At 49.9% G+C, this 19,573-nt stretch overlaps 1 protein-coding gene across 8 annotated transcripts in view; it reads left to right on the top strand.

Annotated features, from left to right (window-relative positions):
• Window positions 1-446: 446 nt before the first annotated feature.
• LOC123990453 (ensconsin-like) overlaps window positions 447-19,573 on the top strand; it is an 86,068-nt gene continuing 66,941 nt past the window's right edge. For 4 of the 8 annotated variants that reach the window (XR_006830643.1, XR_006830642.1, XM_046290991.1 and 1 more), the window contains exon 1: window positions 447-719. Coding sequence is in view for 6 of the 8 variants with exons in the window: in XM_046290991.1 (XP_046146947.1) it covers window positions 677-719 (43 nt within the window). In the remaining 2 variants the exon portion in view is untranslated. The remainder of the gene's footprint in view (window positions 720-19,573) is intronic. The other 4 variants (XM_046290993.1, XM_046290994.1, XM_046290992.1 and 1 more) reach the window with 2 other exon arrangements.

Below are 19,573 nucleotides of genomic sequence, written 5' to 3'. Positions count from 1 at the left end.
TATTCTGAAATTACTTTTTAATAAAGATACATTTGAAATAGTCATGATACCCTGATGAAGACCGTGTTTAGCTATTAAAACGTAACACATTGTTACGTCTGTCTGAGTGCAGCCAAAGCAATACCATGATCGTTATGATCATTATCCAGGTTTTACCAGTAGGTGGCAGTATATTTACATATACTGTAGTCTATCTACTGTGTAGCGTGAAGTTGGCCCTAAACGCTGATCTGGGATCATTTCAGCATTTCCCCTCACTAACGGTTAGGATTTGGAGCAGGGGAAACTAATCCTAGATCTGTACCTTTTTTTAGGCGAGTTGTATCAACACTTATCCGAATCATCTAGGTTAATGTTTCACATGAAGTGAACCCGCTGTAAGAGTTACACAGTATTAAACCCCACTGTGTATTCATTTCACTTCATCTGAACTGCGGACTCTGAACTTGTGCCCATACTGTCGTTGATAAAGCCAAGGAATGCGTACACGTCGTTCAGAAACCTTTATTTATCAGTATGATTAGCCTATTCTTTAGGGGGGGAACGGAACAGGTGCATGAACAGCGATCAGAGATGTGATTAAAACAGAAGTGTGTGTTGTCCTCCACCTGTCCGCCAGGGGACCGGTTTCCCCCGTTCCACCGTCTCCAGGCTAATCCCTCAGTCGACGTCAGGAATGGCCGACCAGGACAGCAGCAACGCATCTCCAGAGACACAAGGTGAGCTGCCCTCGACAACTTCTCTCGTTTAACGTGTCCATTAACTTGGGGTGTCCGTGGACCGTACGGGGGAGGCTTTTGAACCCCACTATTCTCTTTTGTCGATGAGAATATGTGATTGGAAGTAGCGAGAGCCGTCGGGTCACGGGGACCGGATTAACTATCAACCCATAGATCACTGAACCCGCCGGTTATTATGCAACTGTGTTTGTTTGAAACGGAAAAATACTACTTTTAACACTAATACTTTTTAACGAGCTGTTTGGTCGTTCTCCAGACTAATTCGGGCACTAGGCTAGATTCACCTGTTTGGCTGGGGATGTTACACCGCGCAGTTTGGAATTCCTGCTGCCGTAGAATTCCCGGTGTTCCCCGCTGAGTTGATATGACAGGCGCAGCGGGTGGGAACAGCCCCGGATTTTGTAACCAGCATATATCGTTTAATTTTGAATCTCTATTACACAGTATCCCTGTCATGTTCGGCACACTTCTGAATTGTTCCAACCCGGACAAGGGAACTCATGTTGCGTCCAGGTTATCAAATGGGTGGCTATAGATTACATAAAGGGATTGTGGCTTTGCTGGGCTGTCGTGCCTTGCCTGGAAACACGACGTTACATTCTATTCTACGTGAAATAGAAATTAGCGTTTGAATAAGGAAACTTCTCTGCCGACCTCCTACTATGATATTTAAAAATATATAATTGTATTCAACATTCTGACTTGTTGAGGTCTTGAGAGGAACGCGTCCTGACTCAAACGCTCATTTCTTCCGGAGTTGAATTCCAGGCAGTGTAGTGACCAAATCCAAGCACTGCCTGCTGATCGGATGAAGAGGTTTAGCCTACTGTGGAAGAGATTTGTTTTCAGTGTTAGGCTATGTGTTTGCATCATGGCCTATAATCTAGTTTTTGGCCATTTGATGTATTATGTTGTTCCCAGGAATAAGGAATATATGCCCAGTACGGTGGTTCTATGGGGCCCAGTACGGTGGTTCTATGGGGCCCAGTACGGTGGTTCTATGGGGCCCAGTACGGTGGTTCTATGGGGCCCAGTACGGTGGTTCTATGGGGCCCAGTACGGTGGTTCTATGGGGCCCAGTACGGTGGTTCTATGGGGCCCAGTACGGTGGTTCTATGGGGCCCAGTACGGTGGTTCTATGGGGCCCAGTACGGTGGTTCTATGGGGCCCAGTACGGTGGTTCTATGGGGCCCAGTACGGTGGTTCTATGGGGCCCAGTACGGTGGTTCTATGGGGCCCAGTACGGTGGTTCTATGGGGCCCAGTACGGTGGTTCTATGGGGCCCAGTACGGTGGTTCAATGGGGCCCAGTACGGTGGTTCGATGGGGCCCAGGCCCACGGTGGTTCTATGGGGCCCAGTACATCTCAAACGGTCTGGTTGAAATAGGGACATTTTTGCCCATTTGAGATTGAACGGTGGTTCAATGGGGCCCAGCGTGGGCGGTTCAATGGGGCCCAGCGTGGGCGATTCGATGGGGCCCAGCGTGGGCGGTTCGATGGGGCCCAGCGTGGGCGGTTCGATGGGGCCCAGCGTGGGCGGTTCGATGGGGCCCAGCGTGGGCGGTTCGATGGGGCCCAGCGTTGGCGGTTCCATGGGGCCCAGGCCCACTAACCTATACCTCCCCAGTCCTAATCAATCTCAAATCGTTCTCTGCGTCTGGTGATGAAATAGTGTGACATTTTTGTACCCCAATTTGAGATTGAACTGTGGATGGTCTAAGTCCGCCTCATTTATGTTGAAGCCTTACATTACCCATAAGCCTTACATTACCCATAAGCCTTACATTACCCATAAGCCTTACATTACCCATAAGCCTTACATTACCCATAAGCCTTACCTTACCCATAAGCCTTACCTTACCCATAAGCCTTACCTTACCCATAAGCCTTACATTACCCATAAGCCTTACCTTACCCATAAGCCTTACATTACCCATAAGCCTTACCCTACCCATAAGCAGTTTGTGTTGCGCCGGATGTCATTTATTTCAATGGGAATGCCCACAATGGCGTGGAATCGCAGCGCCCCCTTGCGGTTGAAGGATCCGTTGATGTGGAATCGCAGCGCCCTCTTGAGGTTGAAGGCTCCGTTGGCGTGGAATCGCAGCGCCCCCTTACGGTTGAAGGCTCCGTTGGCGTGGAATCGCAGCGCCCCCTTACGGTTGAAGGTTCCGTTGGCATGGAATCGCAGCGCCCCCTTACGGTTGAAGGCTCCGTTGGCATGGAATCGCAGCGCCCCCTTACGGTTGAAGGCTCCGTTGGCATGGAATCGCAGCGCCCCCTTACGGTTGAAGGCTCCGGTGGCATGGAATCGCAGCGCCCCCTTACGGTTGAAGGCTCCGTTGGCATGGAATCGCAGCGCCCCCTTACGGTTGAAGGCTCCGTTGGCATGGAATCGCAGCGCCCTCTTGCGGTTGAAGGCTCCGTTGGCATGGAATCGCAGCGCCCCCTTACGGTTGAAGGCTCCGTTGGCATGGAATCGCAGCGCCCTCTTGCGGTTGAGCGCCCCGGTTGAAGGCTCCGTTGGCATGGAATCGCAGCGCCCCTTACGGTTGAAGGCTCCGTTGGCATGGAATCGCAGCGCCCCCTTACGGTTGAAGGCTCCGTTGGCATGGAATCGCAGCGCCCCCTTACGGTTGAAGGCTCCGTTGGCATGGAATCGCAGCGCCCTCTTGCGGTTGAAGGCTCCGTTGGCATGGAATCGCAGCGCCCCTTGCGGTTGAAGGCTCCGTTGGCATGGAATCGCAGCGCCCCCTTACGGTTGAAGGCTCCGTTGTGAGACGGACGCTGCATACTTTGACATTTTCCAAACTTTGGGTTGCGTTCATATGGAGCCAAATACCTGCCAAAAAGTTGAACATATGTATTGTTAGAATCGTAAGGAAATCCATACGTAAATTGTTAGGATTGTAAGAAAAGTCATGCATGAAACATAACCATTTTAAATTAGATCTGTAAACGTACAAACCCTGTAAATTAAGATTTACATATTAAATTCTTAATTTGTCTCCCTTTTCTCAGTAGTTACAGATCTTCTCAATACGTACAAACTTTTGTCACGAATGTGGCATCTGCAAAGGACAGGAAGTGAACGTAGCTAGTCAAAGTTAACTAATCACTCAACTCTAGCCCAGATGTTAGTTGCTTAGCAGCTTCTGGTTTCATTTCCAAAATAAAAGTCTAAAGCTTGTTTTAGAACGGCATTTGATAATGACGTTATACCAGTAGATGGTGTAGTATAGGCTTGGGGCCATCAGCAAATGACTTGTGTGAGAATGATACTCTAAAGACAAAGAAGAGCCTTGTCTAGAATAACCGCCTGAGCTGTAAAATAGAAAGGAAATATGATTTAGTCTAGGCCTATTCCACGATCTAAATATGCCATGCTCTTGTGTGTTTAATGGCCATCTGGTTGCGTAATACATTTTTATAGCCGTGTGGGGCTACTGTGGTGGTAATGATGTAACCTAATGAATCCTACTTTTTCCCCAGTATTTGGGAGCACGGACTGTAGGCCTAACTGGCTGACTACAATGCTTTTCCCCAGTATTTGGGAGCACGGACTGTAGGCCTAACTGGCTGACTACAATGCTTTTCCCCAGTATTTGGGAGCACGGACTGTAGGCCTAACTGGCTGACTACAATGCTTTTCCCCAGTATTTGGGAGCACGGACTGTAGGCCTAACTGGCTGACTACAATACTTTTCCCCAGTATTTGGGAGCACGGACTGTAGGCCTAACTGGCTGACTACAATACTTTTCCCCAGTATTTGGGAGCACGGACTGTAGGCCTAACTGGCTGACTACAATACTTTTCCCCAGTATTTGGGAGCACGGACTGTAGGCCTAACTGGCTGACTACAATGCTTTTCCCCAGTATTTGGGAGCACGGACTGTAGGCCTAACTGGCTGACTACAATGCTTTTCCTCAGTATTTGGGAAATCTATATATTATTAAATTAGGCCTAACATTGCTGACTACAATGCTTTTCCCCAAGTATTTGGGAGCACGGACTGTAGGCCTAACTGGCTGACTACAATGCTTTTCCCCAGTATTTGGGAGCACGGACTGTAGGCCTAACTGGCTGACTACAATGCTTTTCCCTAGTATTTGGGAGCCACGGACTGTAGGAAAAATAACTGGATGACTAGAAATGCTTTTCCCCAGTAGTTTTGGGAGCAGGACCTTGTGCAGAGTGGTAACTGGCTGTTTTTATGTTACAATGTTGGTGACTGCAGCTGTGCTGCTGGCAACACATTTACCAGTGTTGCAAAATAAATGTAGAAATCTATATATTATTAAATTACTGCACCCTAAATTGAAACGTATTATTTCTGAATGTAGCTAGCTAGACTCTCTTACGGGTATCCATGGATGAACGCTTCTCCCTCTCTGGCACAGATGCCATGGTTGCCCTTAGTTTGAAGATGTCATCCGGAGACAGGTGTTTTCTCCCTGTCCTTAGTCAACATACTTTCATTCCACTGATTTCAAAACTCTGTCATCCAGAAAGTGGAGATCCTGCAGTTCTACTAAGCCATCGTTAGATTACCTCATTGGTTTATAGAAGCAGGTATGGCAGACCAATGTCATCCGCATGTCCTCATTGGTTATCAGCCAATCATGGCACGTGGGTGACTGAAAGGCTCCTAATTTAACATTTCATTTGTTTTTACAGGTCAGTTATTAAGGCACATGAAAATGTAATGTTCCACCTAATTTATGAAAGTTGCCTGATGAGTAGTTTCCTGAATCGCAGTTTATAAAGTCAAGAGAAGAAAAATCCTGAATAGGAGGAGAGATGACTAGAAATGATTCGAGATGAGTCACAGTTTTGTGTGGATTAGTTGTTGAGATAGAGATTCATATACATCTTTTTTATTATAACCCCTCCTACAGAATGTGCTTGGGCAAGATTTTGAGTTGATGAAATATTTGTATTTTATTTTTTATTATACCAAAGTATTTTGAGTGGCAAAGATTCTTGTGGTCATACATAATTCATAGATTCTTCAAACATATATTATTATGATTCATTATTCCTGGTAGATACTACTTGTTATGATTGCAGACAGAGCCCAGAGAATGGGATGGCGCAATATTGAATGAGTCATTTCTTTGTTGTTGATAAGGTGCATGCATGACCTTATGCATAACCGACAAACAAGTACTATGTAGACTTTGGCTTGCAAACAAAGGTTGGTAGCTAATCCATTACATTAGCTGCCGAAATGTGAAGTAAACTCAACTGAGGAGTAATAGAGAACGAAGACTTTTAACTTGAAACCGTGCAGGAGACCTGTTTCCCTGACCTCTGTTTTTTATATACTGTGTTTACGCTTGTTAGTGTTTGCACTCCTTTTGTGTACCTTATTTTCTCTGTTGGTGAGATGAAACTGCCAAAACTCTGAACGGTATTATTGTACGTCGGAATGGCAACGAGCCTAAAATGTTAGTCCGTCATGGTAACATGTTTGTTTGTATATGTTCACAGATTAAATTTCACATTTACGTTTAACGCATGGCTTTTCTTACGATCCTGACGATACGTACCTTCAACCTTTTGGCACGGAAGATGGAGATGTGGTGTTCGGTGACGGCTAAATCTACCTGTTTCTATTGGTCATGTTTAATAATACATTGGCTGTTAAGACAATTATAATACGAGTGTTGCCTCCCGTTTATGTTGGTAATAAAGTTTGTTTTTGATGATAATTATTAGGTCTAGATAGCTTAATCTGCAGTGGCTCCTCCAACCCAGTCTAGCTTTAAGCTATCTGCAGTGGCTCCTTCAACCTAGCCTAGCTTTAAGCTAGCTGCAGTGGCTTATTTAAGCTAGCTGCAGTGGCATCTTGGTTGCCATAGAGATGCTGTATTTACTAAATGACACCGATTGTCCCAAGACGGGATCTATGGTAATGACCTGAAACGTCTGAGTTTACACCAGGGAGGAAGAGGTGAAGAGAGAGGGATAACTGGGCCCTAAATCTGTTTTGTCTAGCAGGTGGTGTTTTTCTTTGGCAGATGGCATGGAGTACAGAGAGTGGATTAGCTCAAGAGCCCCATACCCAGGCTAACTGCCTTCCATTAGCCTGGGCATTTTTGAAGGTTAACTGTTCCCCTGAACGAGGCAGTTAACCCACTGTTCCCCTGAACGAGGCAGTTAACCCACTGTTCCCCTGAGCGAGGCAGTTAACCCACTGTTCCCCTGAGCGAGGCAGTTAACCCACTGTTCCCCTGAACGAGGCAGTTAACCCACTGTTCCCCCCCGAGCGAGGCAGTTAACCCACTGTTCCCCCGAGCGAGGCAGTTAACCCACTGTTCCCCCGAGCGAGGCAGTTAGCCCACTGTTCCCCCCGAGGCAGTTAGCCCAGGCAGTTAGCCCACTGTTCCCCCGAGCGAGGCAGTTAGCCCACTGTTCCCCCGAGCGAGGCAGTTAGCCCACTGTTCCCCCGAGCGAGGCAGTTAGCCCACTGTTCCCCCGAGCGAGGCAGTTAGCCCACTGTTCCCCCGAGCGAGGCAGTTAACCCACTGTTCCCCCGAGCGAGGCAGTTAACCCACTGTTCCCCCGAGCGAGGCAGTTAGCCCACTGTTCCCCCGAGCGAGGCAGTTAGCCCACTGTTCCCCCGAGCGAGGCAGTTAACCCACTGTTCCCCCGAGCGAGGCAGTTAACCCACTGTTCCCCCCGAGCGAGGCAGTTAACCCACTGTTCCCCCCGAGCGAGGCAGTTAACCCACTGTTCCCCCCGAGCGAGGCAGTTAACCCACTGTTCCCCCCCGAGCGAGGCAGTTAACCCACTGTTCCCCCGAGCGAGGCAGTTAGCCCACTGTTCCCCCGAGCGAGGCAGTTAGCCCACTGTTCCCCCCGAGCGAGGCAGTTAGCCCACTGTTCCCCCGAGCGAGGCAGTTAGCCCACTGTTCCCCCCGAGCGAGGCAGTTAACCCACTGTTCCCCCCGAGCGAGGCAGTTAACCCACTGCTCCCCCCGAGCGAGGCAGTTAGCCCACTGTTCTCGGACACCAACGATGTGGATTATGGTAGGCCCAAACAGTTGTTGTACAACTGACTAGGTCCCCCCCTTTCCCCTATAAACAGAGTTTACCGGTGGGGACATGTGAACTACAATACAAACACCCTATTTTTAACGTTTAGAAACCTTAATAATCATCGCTTGTGAAGCGGTTTTGAAAACATATTGAAGTTATTTCATATCAATGTCTAGGTTTCCATCCAGTTACATGTTCATGCAAATATTCTCAAATCTGCCTTAAAACTAAAGGAGAATTTCCCCACCAGAGATGTTTCCTGTTGTTGTGGATAAAGGATTATGCGTGATGACGTAGTGACCATAAAGATATCTTTTGTGGTTAAATTCCCATGTACCGAATAAAATAAAAATATTACCCATCAGTTGAAAATGCGATGGAAATGTTATTTTTGTCACAATACTCTGGTATGTGCTCTCTAGCCAACAGCTGGCAGATACAGTGTGGGTATATAGATGAGATTATTACGGAGCAAAGAGTGAGATTATTACGGAGCAAAGAGTGAGATTATTACGGAGCAAAGAGTGAGATTATTACGGAGCAAAGAGTGAGATTATTACGGAGCAAAGAGTGAGATTATTACGGAGCAAAGAGTGAGATTATTACGGAGCAAAGAGTGAGATTATTACGGAGCAAAGAGTGAGATTATTACGGAGCAAAGAGTGAGATTATTACGGAGCAAAGAGTGAGATTATTACGGAGCAAAGAGTGAGATTATTACGGAGCAAAGAGTGAGATTATTACGGAGCAAAGAGTGAGATTATTACGGAGCAAAGAGTGAGATTATTACGGAGCAAAGAGTGAGATTATTACGGAGCAAAGAGTGAGATTATTACGGAGCAAAGAGTGAGATTATTACGGAGCAAAGAGTGAGATTATTACGGAGCAAAGAGTGAGATTATTACGGAGCAAAGAGTGAGATTATTACGGAGCAAAGAGTGAGATTATTACGGAGCAAAGAGTGAGATTATTACGGAGCAAAGAGCGAGATTATTTTTACGGCAGCCAAGCGTCTCTGATCATGGCACCGGAATAAGACCGTCGACATTTATCACTCTGCACTTTCACCACCCTGTTGAAGTTCAGCATTCATTGATTTAATCTGTAAACTGCATGCTTTCCTGAGTCATAGTGGGAGGAACATGTCATCACATGACTCCAAGTTTACTTCCTATAGGATGGTTTTATATCAATATTTGCACGTAAAGGTTTCCAGCACCATTTCTCTCATTTTACTGACACAAAAAGATCCACCTTGTCTAGCCCCCCCCACCCAGATGGGGTGTCAACTTGTCTATCCCCCCCCCCCCCCAGATGGGGTGTCACCTTGTCTAGCCCCCCTCCAGATGGAGTGTCACCTTGTCTAGCCGCCCTCAGGTGGAGTGTCACCTTGTCTATCCCCCTCAGGTGGGGTGTCACCTTGTCTAGCCCCCCTCAGGTGGGGTGTCACCTTGTCTAGCCCCCCTCAGGTGGGGTGTCACCTTGTCTAGCCCCCCTCAGGTGGAGTGTCACCTTGTCTAGCCCCCCTCAGGTGGGGTGTCACCTTGTCTATCCCCCTCAGGTGGAGTGTCACCTTGTCTATCCCCCCTCAGGTGGAGTGTCGCTGTCTTTATTAAAATTGTTTGTCACTTGTATGAAAGATGTGTTCCATATGTTTCTAAAACCATACTGCGTTAATGTTCAGGAGGAGCGCTGGGGCTCTTAACAAAAGTCTCTTGGCCAGAAGATCACTTCCTGAATAGAGGCTTAAGGTCTGTGGTCTGAATGGGCTTGGTATGTGAGCAGGGTTCACGTGTCAGTACAGGGTTACATTGTTTTCTGCATGGGGACAAAGATCAGATTGAACTGTGTGTGTGGTTGGGGCATGTGGGTGAGGTGAGAGTTGAATGGGAGACAGTAAAAGGGGTGTGTACAGGACTGGTTTAGAAGCAGGGTAAAAACTCCTCTACAAATCTTCCTGCTCTGCTCTGCTGGCCTGCTCTGCTCTGCTCTGCTCTCCTGGCCTGCTCTGCTCTGCTCTGCTCTGCTGCTCTGCTCTGCTGGCCTGCTCTGCTCTGCTCTCCTGGCCTGCTCTCCTGGCCTGCTCTGCTGGCCTGCACTGTGCTGCTGCTCTGCTCTGCTCTCCTGGCCTGCTCTGCTCTCCTGGCCTGCTCTGCTCCTCCTGGCCTGCTCTGCTCTGCTCAGCTCTGCTGCTCTGCTCTGCTGGCCTGCTCTGCTCTCCTGGCCTGCTCTCCTGGCCTGCTCTGCTGCTCTGCTCTGCTGGCCTGCTCTGCTCTGCTGGCCTGCTCTGCTCTGCTCTGCTGGCCTGCTCTGCTCTGCTCTGCTGGCCTGCTGTGCTCTGCTCTGCTCTGCTCTCCTGGCCTGCTCTGCTCTGCTCTCCTGGCCTGCTCTGCTCTGCTCTCCTGGCCTGCTCTGCTCTCCTGGCCTGCTCTGCTGGCCTGCTCTGCTCTGCTGGCCTGCTCTGCTCTGCTCTGCTGGCCTGCTCTGCTGGCCTGCTCTCCTGGCCTGCTCTGCTGCTCTGCTCTGCTGGCCTGCTCTGCTCTGCTCTCCTGGCCTGCTCTGCTCTCCTGGCCTGCTCTGCTCTGCTGCTCTGCTGGCCTGCTCTGCTCTGCTGGCCTGCTCTGCTCTGCTGGCCTGCTGCTCTGCTCTGCTGCTCTGCTCTGCTCTGCTCTGTTCTCCTGGGCTGCCACTATCACCAATATCACCTGCCACTGCTGTCTCACGCTCTCTCTCGATCTCTCGCTCGCTCTCTCTCTCGCTCGCCCTCTCTCTCGCGCTCGCTCGCTCGCCCTCTCTCTCTCTCTCTCTCTCTCTCTCTCTCTCTCTCTCTCTCTCTCGCCCCCTCTCTCTCGCCCCCTCTCTCTCGCCCTCTTTCTCGCCCTCTTTCTCTCTCTCTCTCGCTCTCTCTCTCGCCCTCTCTCTCTCTCTCTCGCCCTCTCTCTCTCTCTCTCTCTCTCTCTCTCTCTCTCTCTCTCGCCCTCTCTCTCTCTCTCTCTCTCTCTCTCTCTCTCTCTCTCGCCCTCTCTCTCTCTCTCTCTCTCTCTCTCTCGCCCTCTCTCTCTCTCTCTCTCTCTCTCTCTCTCTCTCTCTCTCTCTCTCTCTCGCCCTCTCTCTCTCTCTCTCTCTCTCTCTCGCTCTCTCGCCCTCTCTCTCTCTCTCTCTCTCGCCCTCTCTCTCTCTCTCTCTCGCCCTCGCCCTCTCTCTCTCGCCCTCGCCCTCTCTCTCTCGCCCTCTCTCTCTCGCCCTCGCCCTCTCTCTCTCTCGCCTCTCTCTCTCTCTCGCCCCCTCTCTCTCTCTCGCCCTCTCTCTCTCTCTCCCCCTCTCTCTCTCCCTCTCTCTCTCTCTCTCTCTCTCTCTCGCCTCTCTCTCTCTCTCTCTCGCCCTCTCTCTCTCTCTCTCTCTCGCCCTCTCTCTCCTCGCCCTCTCTCTCTCTCGCCCTCGCCCTCTCTCTCTCTCGCCCTCGCCCTCGCCCTCTCTCTCTCGCCCTCTCTCTCTCGCCCCCTCTCTCTCTCTCGCCCTCCTCTCTCTCTCTCTCGCCCTCGCCCTCTCTCCCTCTCCCTCTCTCTCGCCCTCTCTCTCGCCCTCTCGCGCTCTCTCTCTCGCGCTCTCTCTCTCTCTCAATTCAAGGGATTTGTTGGCATGGGAAACACGTGTTAACATTGCTAAAGCAAGTGAGGTAGATAATATATAAAGTGAAATATACAATAAAAATGAACATTAAAAATTAAACATACAGAAGTTTCAAAACAATAAAGACATTACAAATGTCATTATGTCTATATACAGTGTTGTAACAATGTACAAATGGTTGAAGTACAAAAGGGAAAATAAATAAGCATAAATATGGGTTGTATTTACAATGGTGTTTGTTCTTCACTGGTTGCCCTTTTCTTGTGGCAACAGGTCACAAATCTTGCTGCTGTGATGGCACACTGTGGAATTTCACCCAGTAGATATGAGAGTTTAGCAAAATTGGATTTGTTTTCATATTCTTTGTGGATCTGTGTAATCTGAGGGAAATATGTGTCGCTAATATGGTCATACATTGGGCAGGAGGTTAGGAAGTGCAGCTCAGTTTCCACCTCATTTTGTGGGCAGTGAGCACATAGCCTGTCTTCTCTTGAGAGCCATGTCTGCCTACTACTGCGGCCTTTCTCAATAGCAAGGCTATGCTCACTGAGTCTGTACATAGTCAAAGCTTTCCTTAAGTTTGGGTCAGTCACAGTGGTCAGGTATTCTGCCACTATGTCCTCTCTGTTTAGGGTCAGTCACAGTGGTCAGGTATTCTGCCACTGTGTCCTCTCTGTTTAGGGTCAGTCACAGTGGTCAGGTATTCTGCCACTGTGTACTCTCTGTTTAGGGTCAGTCACAGTGGTCAGGTATTCTGCCACTCTCTGTTTAGGGTCAGTCACAGTGGTCAGGTATTCTGCCACTCTCTGTTTAGGGTCAGTCACAGTGGTCAGGTATTCTGCCACTGTGTACTCTCTGTTTAGGGTCAGTCACAGTGGTCAGGTATTCTGCCACTCTCTGTTTAGGGTCAGTCACAGTGGTCAGGTATTCTGCCACTCTCTGTTTAGGGTCAGTCACAGTGGTCAGGTATTCTGCCACTGTGTACTCTCTGTGTAGGGCCAAATAGCATTCTAGTTTGCTCTGTTTTTTTGTCTTTCCAATGTGTCAAGTAATTTTCTTTTTGTTTTCACATGATTTGGTTGGGTCTAATTGTGCTGCTGTCCTGCGGCTCTGTGGGGTGTGTTTGTGTTTGTGAACAGAGCCCCAGGACCAGCTTGCTTAGGGGACTCTTCTCCAGGTTCATCTCTCTGTAGGTGATGGCTTTGTTATGGAAGGTTTGGGAATCGCTTACTTTTAGGTGGTTATAGAATTTAACGTCTCTTTTCTGGATTTTGATAATTAGTGGGTATCGGCCTAATTCTGCTCTGCATGCATTATTTGGTGTTCTACGTTGTACACGGAGGATATTTTTTTGCAGAATTCTGCGTGCAGAGTCTCAATTTGGTGTTTGTCTCTCTCATATCGCCTGCCACTACAGTTGCAGACTGCCTCTCTCTCGCTCTCTCGCTCTCTCCCTACCGACCTGACACACTCGGAGGAGAAGAGCTGAGATGTGCTTCCGACAGAGGAGGTTAGCCTGCAGCTAGCTAGCATTGTCTGTTAGCCTTTAGCCTGGCAGGACTTCAGTTGTGGTGGTGTGGGGGGACTTTATCTACACACCCACAGCAGCTGGCGGAGGGGTGTGGTTTCCTGCCCCGCTCCCAGGGTTGGCCAAACTGGGTGCTGGGACAGAGGGATGCCAGGGGGCTGTGTAAGGGGACCAGTGCGCAAGGAAAAGCTGAGGAAGGGGGGCAGCCGGTCTGTCATCCCTGCCCTCTTTACCATCAACGAGGAAGAGGAAGGACAGAAAGGAATAGGAGCACAGAGGAGGAAAAGAGGTATGTTGTGTGGATGGAGGGGATGGAGAGGAGGGGAGGGCTGGGGTGTTCAGGGGTCACTGTAACAGGAAAATAAAGACTGGTGTGTCAGCGTTTCGGACATATGACAGGCAACAAATGACTGAAAAACCACCAGACCCATATGCATTGGGTGCTTTTTATTTATTTTATTTTACCTTTATTTAACCAGGCAAGTCAGTTAAGAACAAATTCTTATTTTCAATGACGGCCTGGGAACAGTGGGTTAACTGCCTGTTCAGGGGCAGAACGACAGATTTGTACCTTGTCAGCTCGGGGATTCGAACTTGCAACCTTTCGGTTACTAGTCCAACGCTCTAACCACTAGGCTACCCTGCTTAACCCGGCTAGGGCGCCCGGTGACGGAGACCGGGCTAGGGCGCCCGGTGACGGAGACCGGGCTAGGGCGCCCGGTGACGGAGACCGGGCTAGGGCGCCCGGTGACGGAGACCGGGCTAGGGCGCCCGGTGACGGAGACCGGGCTAGGGCGCCCGGTGACGGAGACCGGGCTAGGGCGCCCGGAGACCGGGCTAGGGCGACTGAGACCGGGCCCACCCCCACATTCTGGTAATTCATCTTAACATAAACATGCAACTCCAGGATGCAACAGTTTAACATTTTTACTCAATTAATAAACAGCATCATCACTAGCCTATGTCAGTACTATCCCCTGAATAGATCCAACCTTTCTACTATTGGTCAGCTTGTTGAGGAAATACCCTATTCCAAACTGACTCTGGGACTGAGACCATACAACCAGGCTAGGGGCGCCCGGTGACGGAGACCGGGCTAGGGCGCCCGGTGACGGAGACCGGGCTAGGGCGCCCACCCCCACATTCTGGTAATTCATCTTAACATAAACATGCAACTCCAGGATGCAACAGTTTAACATTTTTACTCAATTAATAAACAGCATCATCACTAGCCTATGTCAGTACTATCCCCAATAGAATAGATCCAACCTTTCTACTATTGGTCAGCTTGTTGAGAAGGAAATACCCTATTCCAAACTGACTCTGGGACAGTTGTGGGACGATAGATCCCAAATTCATACAACCAGTAAGCCTAGGCTACATAAAATAAATGAAAAACACGAGTCTGATGCAACGGATCAGAACCGTTTAGCATAACATGTAAATAAACACTTCACAATATAAAGCACAGCAGTGTCCACAAGGCGGTAGGGCACCGCAGCAGTGTCCACAAGGCGGTAGGGCAGTGTCCACGCGGTGGGGCAGCAGTGTCCACAAGGCGGTAGCGCAGCAGTGTCCCACAAGGCGGTGGGGCACCGCAGCAGTGTCCACAAGGCGGTGGGGCACCGCAGCAGTGTCCACAAGGCGGTGGGGCACCGCAGTGCAGTGTCCACAAGGCGGTGGGGCACCGCAGCAGTGTCCACAAGGCGGTGGGGCACCGCAGCAGCACAAGGCGGTGTCCACAAGGCGGTGGGGCACCGCAGCAGTGTCCACAAGGCGGGCGGTGGGGTCCACAAGGCGGTGGGGCACCGCAGCAGTGTCCACAAGGCGGTGGGGCACCGCAGCAGTGTCCACAAGGCGGTGGGGCACCGCAGCAGTGTCCAGCAGTGTCCACAAGGCGGTGGGGCACCGCAGCAGTGTCCACAAGGCGGTGGGGCACAGCAGTGTCCACAAGGCGGTGGGGCACCGCAGCAGTGTCCACAAGGCGGTGGGGCACCGCAGCAGTGTCCACAGGCGGTGGGGCACCGCAGCAGTGTCCACAAGGCGGTGGGGCAGGCAGTGTCCACAAGGCGGTGGGGCACCAGCAGTGTCCACAAGGCGGTGGGGCACCGCAGCAGCACCGCAGCAGTGTCCACAAGGCGGTGGGGCACCAGTGTCCACAGCAGTGTCCACAAGGCGGTGGGGCACCGCAGCAGTGTGGGCACCGCAGCAGTGTCCACAAGGCGGTGGGCACCGCAGCAGTGTCCACAGGCAGTGTCCACAAGGCGGTGGGGCAGCAGCAGCAGCAGTGTCCACAAGGCGGTGGGGCACCGCAGCAGTGTCCACAAGGCGGTGGGGCACAGCAGTGCAGCAGTGTCCACAAGGCGGTGGGGCACCGCAGCAGTGTCCACAAGGCGGTGGGGCACCGCAGCAGTGTCCACAAGGCGGTGGGGTCCACAAGGCGGTGGGGCACAGCAGTGTCCACAAGGCGGTGGGGCACCGCAGCAGTGTCAAGGCGGTGGGGCACCGCAGCAGTGTCCACAAGGCGGGGGCACAAGTGTCCACATTAGGCGGTGGGGCACCGCAACACTGTCCACAAGGCGGTTTGACAGAGATGAAAATTTCTCTTTAGGAATGCAGGCTCTGTACCTGTATGCTGTGCAGCAGTACTGATTCTGTCTGATAGATGGCGCTGTGCAGCAGTACTGATTCTGTCTGATAGATGGCGCTGTGATAAATAAGATGTGTAAAGATTATCAAAAAAATACGCCGATTTGAATTCCACTTAATAATGAAAATTAACCTAGAGACTAAAGCACGACCGGTCAAATATATTTCCATCAAATGGTGTTTCCATCAGTGAAGAAGTTAAAGCATTATATTGCAATGGGATTTTTATTTGTCTGCTTTGGGATTTTTATTTGTCTGCTTTAGTTGTTATTGCCATAAGACTGCTATTACCGGCTAACAACAACTCCTGGGGGGAGACAGTAACTGCAATCTACGCAGTTTTATGTTAGTCAGGACTCTGCAGGTGACAACCCCTGTGACAAGCCGGAGATGTGTTCTCCAGTAACTGGCTGAGTGTGAGAGGCTGGTGTAATGCTGAGGAGATGACACCAGGGGGTGTGTGTGGTGTGATGCAGAGGAGATGACACCAGGGGGTGTGTGTGGTGTAATGCTGAGGAGATGACACCAGGGGGTGTGTGTGGTGTGATGCAGAGGAGATGACACCAGGGGGTGTGTGTGGTGTGATGCAGAGGAGATGACACCAGGGGGTGTGTTTGGTGTAATGCTGAGGAGATGACACCAGGGGGTGTGTGTGGTGTGATGCTGAGGAGATGACACCAGGGGGTGTGTGTGGTGTGATGCTGAGGAGATGACACCAGGGGGTGTGTGTGGTGTAATGCAGAGGAGATGACACCAGGGGGTGTGTGTGGTGTAATGCAGAGGAGATGACACCAGGGGGTGTGTGTGGTGTAATGCAGAGGAGATGACACCAGGGGGTGTGTGCCAGGCTGTATCTGGGGCAGAGAAAGGTGTACTGTGGAGAGAGAAGGTAGGATATATTCCATCAGTCACCAGAGTCCTGTTCATTCAGTCTGTCACAACAACAGTCTGTCACAACAACAGTCTGTCACAACAACAGTCTGTCACAACAACAGTCTGTCACAACAACTTCTCCATATCAACAGGCTAGTGATGATACTGGGACTGTGTTTAGTGGTGGTAGTAGAGGTGACTATGTAGTATTGCACTAGAACGTTGCGTGGCTGTGTGTGTGGTTCCTGTTTGTTCTTGGGGAGTGACTGCTGTGTATGTGACTAGGTGTGTGCTGACACCAGCGCAGCAGGGGCGAGTCGCCAATCAATCAATCAACCAATCAAATGTATTTATATAGCCCTTTTTACATCAGCTGATATCTCAAAGTGCTGTACAGAAACCCAGCCTAAAACCCCAAACAGCAAACAATGCAGGTGTGGAAGAAAGTACAGAACATGAGAACATATGAAAGCTGGTGGTTCCTTTTCAAATCAAATCAAATCAAATGTATTTATATAGCCCTTCGTACATCAGCTGATATCTCAAAGTGCTGTACAGAAACCCAGCCTAAAACCCCAAACAATGTAGGTGTGGAAGCACGGTGGCTAGGAAAAACACCCTAGAAAGGCCAAAACCTAGGAAGAAACCTAGAGAGGAACCAGGCTATGTGGGGTGGCCAGTCCTCTTCTGGCTGTGCCGGGTAGAGATTATAACAGAACATGGCCAAGATGTTCAAATGTTCATAAATGACCAGCAGGGTCAAATAATAATAATCACAGTAGTTGTAGAGGGTGCAGCAAGTCAGCACCTCAGGAGTAAATGTCAGTTGGCTTTTCATAGCCGATCATTAAGAGTATCTCTACCGCTCCTGCTGTCTATAGAGAGTTGAAAACAGCAGGTCTGGGACAGGTAGCACGTCCGGTGAACAGGTCAGGGTTCCATAGCCGCAGGCAGAAGAGTTGAAGCTGGAGCAGCAGCATTACCAGGTGGACTGGGGACAGCCAGGGGTCATCAGGACAGGTGGTCCTGAGGCATGGTCCTAGGGCTCAGGTCCTCCGAGAGAGAATTAGAGGGAGCATAAATTCACACAGGACACCACATAAGACAGGAGAAATACTCCAGATATAACAGACTGCAAACTATTGCAGCATAAATACTGGAGGCTGAGACAGGAGGGGTCAGGAGACACTGTGGCTCCATCCGAGGACACCCCTGGACAGGGCCAAACAGGAAGGATATAACCCCACCCACTTTGCCAAAGCACAGCCCCCACACCACTAGAGGGATATCTTCTACCATCCTGAGACAAGGCCGAGTATAGCCCACAAAGATCTCCGCCACGGCATGAGAGGGGCGCCAACCCGGACAGAAAGACCACGTCAATGACTCAACCCACTCAGGTGACACACACCTCCTAGGGACGGCATGAGAGGGCACCAGTAAGCCAGTGACTCAGCCCCTGTAATAGGGTTCGAGGCAGAGAATCCCAGTGGAAAGAGGGGAACCGGCCAGGCAGAGACAGCAAGGGCGGTTCGTCGCGCCAGTGTCTTATGGTTCTATATATGAGGTCTACTGTGTTATGGTGCTATATATGAGGTCTACTGTGTTATGGTGCTATATATGAGGTCTACTGTCTTATGGTGCTATATATGAGGTCTACTGTCTTATGGTTCTGTATATGAGGTCTACTGTGTTATGGTTCTATATATGAGGTCTACTGTGTTATGGTGCTATATATGAGGTCTACTGTGTTATGGTTCTATATATGAGGTCTACTGTGTTATGGTGCTATATATGAGGTCTACTGTGTTATGGTGCTATATATGAGGTCTACTGTGTTATGGTGCTATATATGAGGTCTACTGTGTTATGGTTCTATATATGAGGTCTACTGTGTTATGGTGCTATATATGAGGTCTACTGTGTTATGGTTCTGTATATGAGGTCTACTGTCTTATGGTGCTATATATGAGGTCTACTGTCTTATGGTGCTATATATGAGGTCTACTGTGTTATGGTGATGTTTCTTGTAGTCCACGATCACACACTTTGTCTTGTCTCAGTTGCGGGAGTGGTTGTCCTGGCACCGTACTGCCAGCTCACTAACCACCTCCCTATGACCTGCTCACTGACAATGAGACCGACTAATCACCCTCAGGTCGTTAGCAATCTTAATGATGCTGTTGGAGGTGTGCGTTGCCCCACAGGCTTATGTGATGTAGTACAGGAGGGGACAAAGCACGCACCCCTGAGGGACCTCCATGTTGAGGGTCAGGGTGGCGTGTGTGTGTTGTTACCTACCCTTGCCACCTGAGCGTGGCCTGTCAGGAAGTCCAGGATCCAGTTGCAGAGGGACGTGTTTAGTCCCAGGGTCCTTAGCGTTGTGATGAGTTTTGAGGGCACTCTGGTGTTGAACGCTGAGATGTAGTCAATGAACAGCATTCTCACGTAGGTGTTCCTTTTGTCCAGGTGGGAAAGGGCATTGTGCAGTGTAATAGCGATTGCATCATCTGTGAATGTCAGTGTAGACAGTTGCCAGCTGGTCAGGTCATGCTCTGATTACACGTCCTGGAAATCTGTCTGGCCCTGTGAATGTTAACCTGTTTGATGGCTCGCCAGCGATCGTAGCGGGATTATGACGCTCCTGGTCCACGATGAGCAGTACAGCCACAGTACAGCCACTGCTGCTGACTCACTGTACTGATCTCCTGAAGCTATTTTTGTTGATGGGAAATTATGGCAGAAATATTATGTACAAACAAAGGTGCTTGGTCTATCCTTCTCTGCAGCGCAATCTTTTCTGCACCTCCTTCCACATTGTAGCCTTAAAACCATTTATTTATCGGTTTTACCAATTTAGAGTGACCTACGAGGGAAAGTAAACTTAGCAACATGTAGTAATATATATTTGTCTTCTACTGTATATTAGCCGACCACATTGCTCCAACCCCCAGTGGATAAGCCTCTCCCTGAAGTGGTGGGGGTTTGCTTAGATTAGTTTGTACTGCAAGTCTCCTGGAAAGACAGACTCATCATGAGGATGTGAGACATAAAGACTGATCATGAGGATGTGAGACATAAAGACTGATCATGAGGATGTGAAAGACA

Source organism: Oncorhynchus gorbuscha, linkage group LG12 (assembly GCF_021184085.1).
Source record: "Oncorhynchus gorbuscha isolate QuinsamMale2020 ecotype Even-year linkage group LG12, OgorEven_v1.0, whole genome shotgun sequence".
NCBI classification, from domain to species: domain Eukaryota; kingdom Metazoa; phylum Chordata; class Actinopteri; order Salmoniformes; family Salmonidae; genus Oncorhynchus; species Oncorhynchus gorbuscha.
Note: the sequence above shows the minus strand (reverse complement) of the source record. Positions and strands in the feature narration are given on the sequence as shown.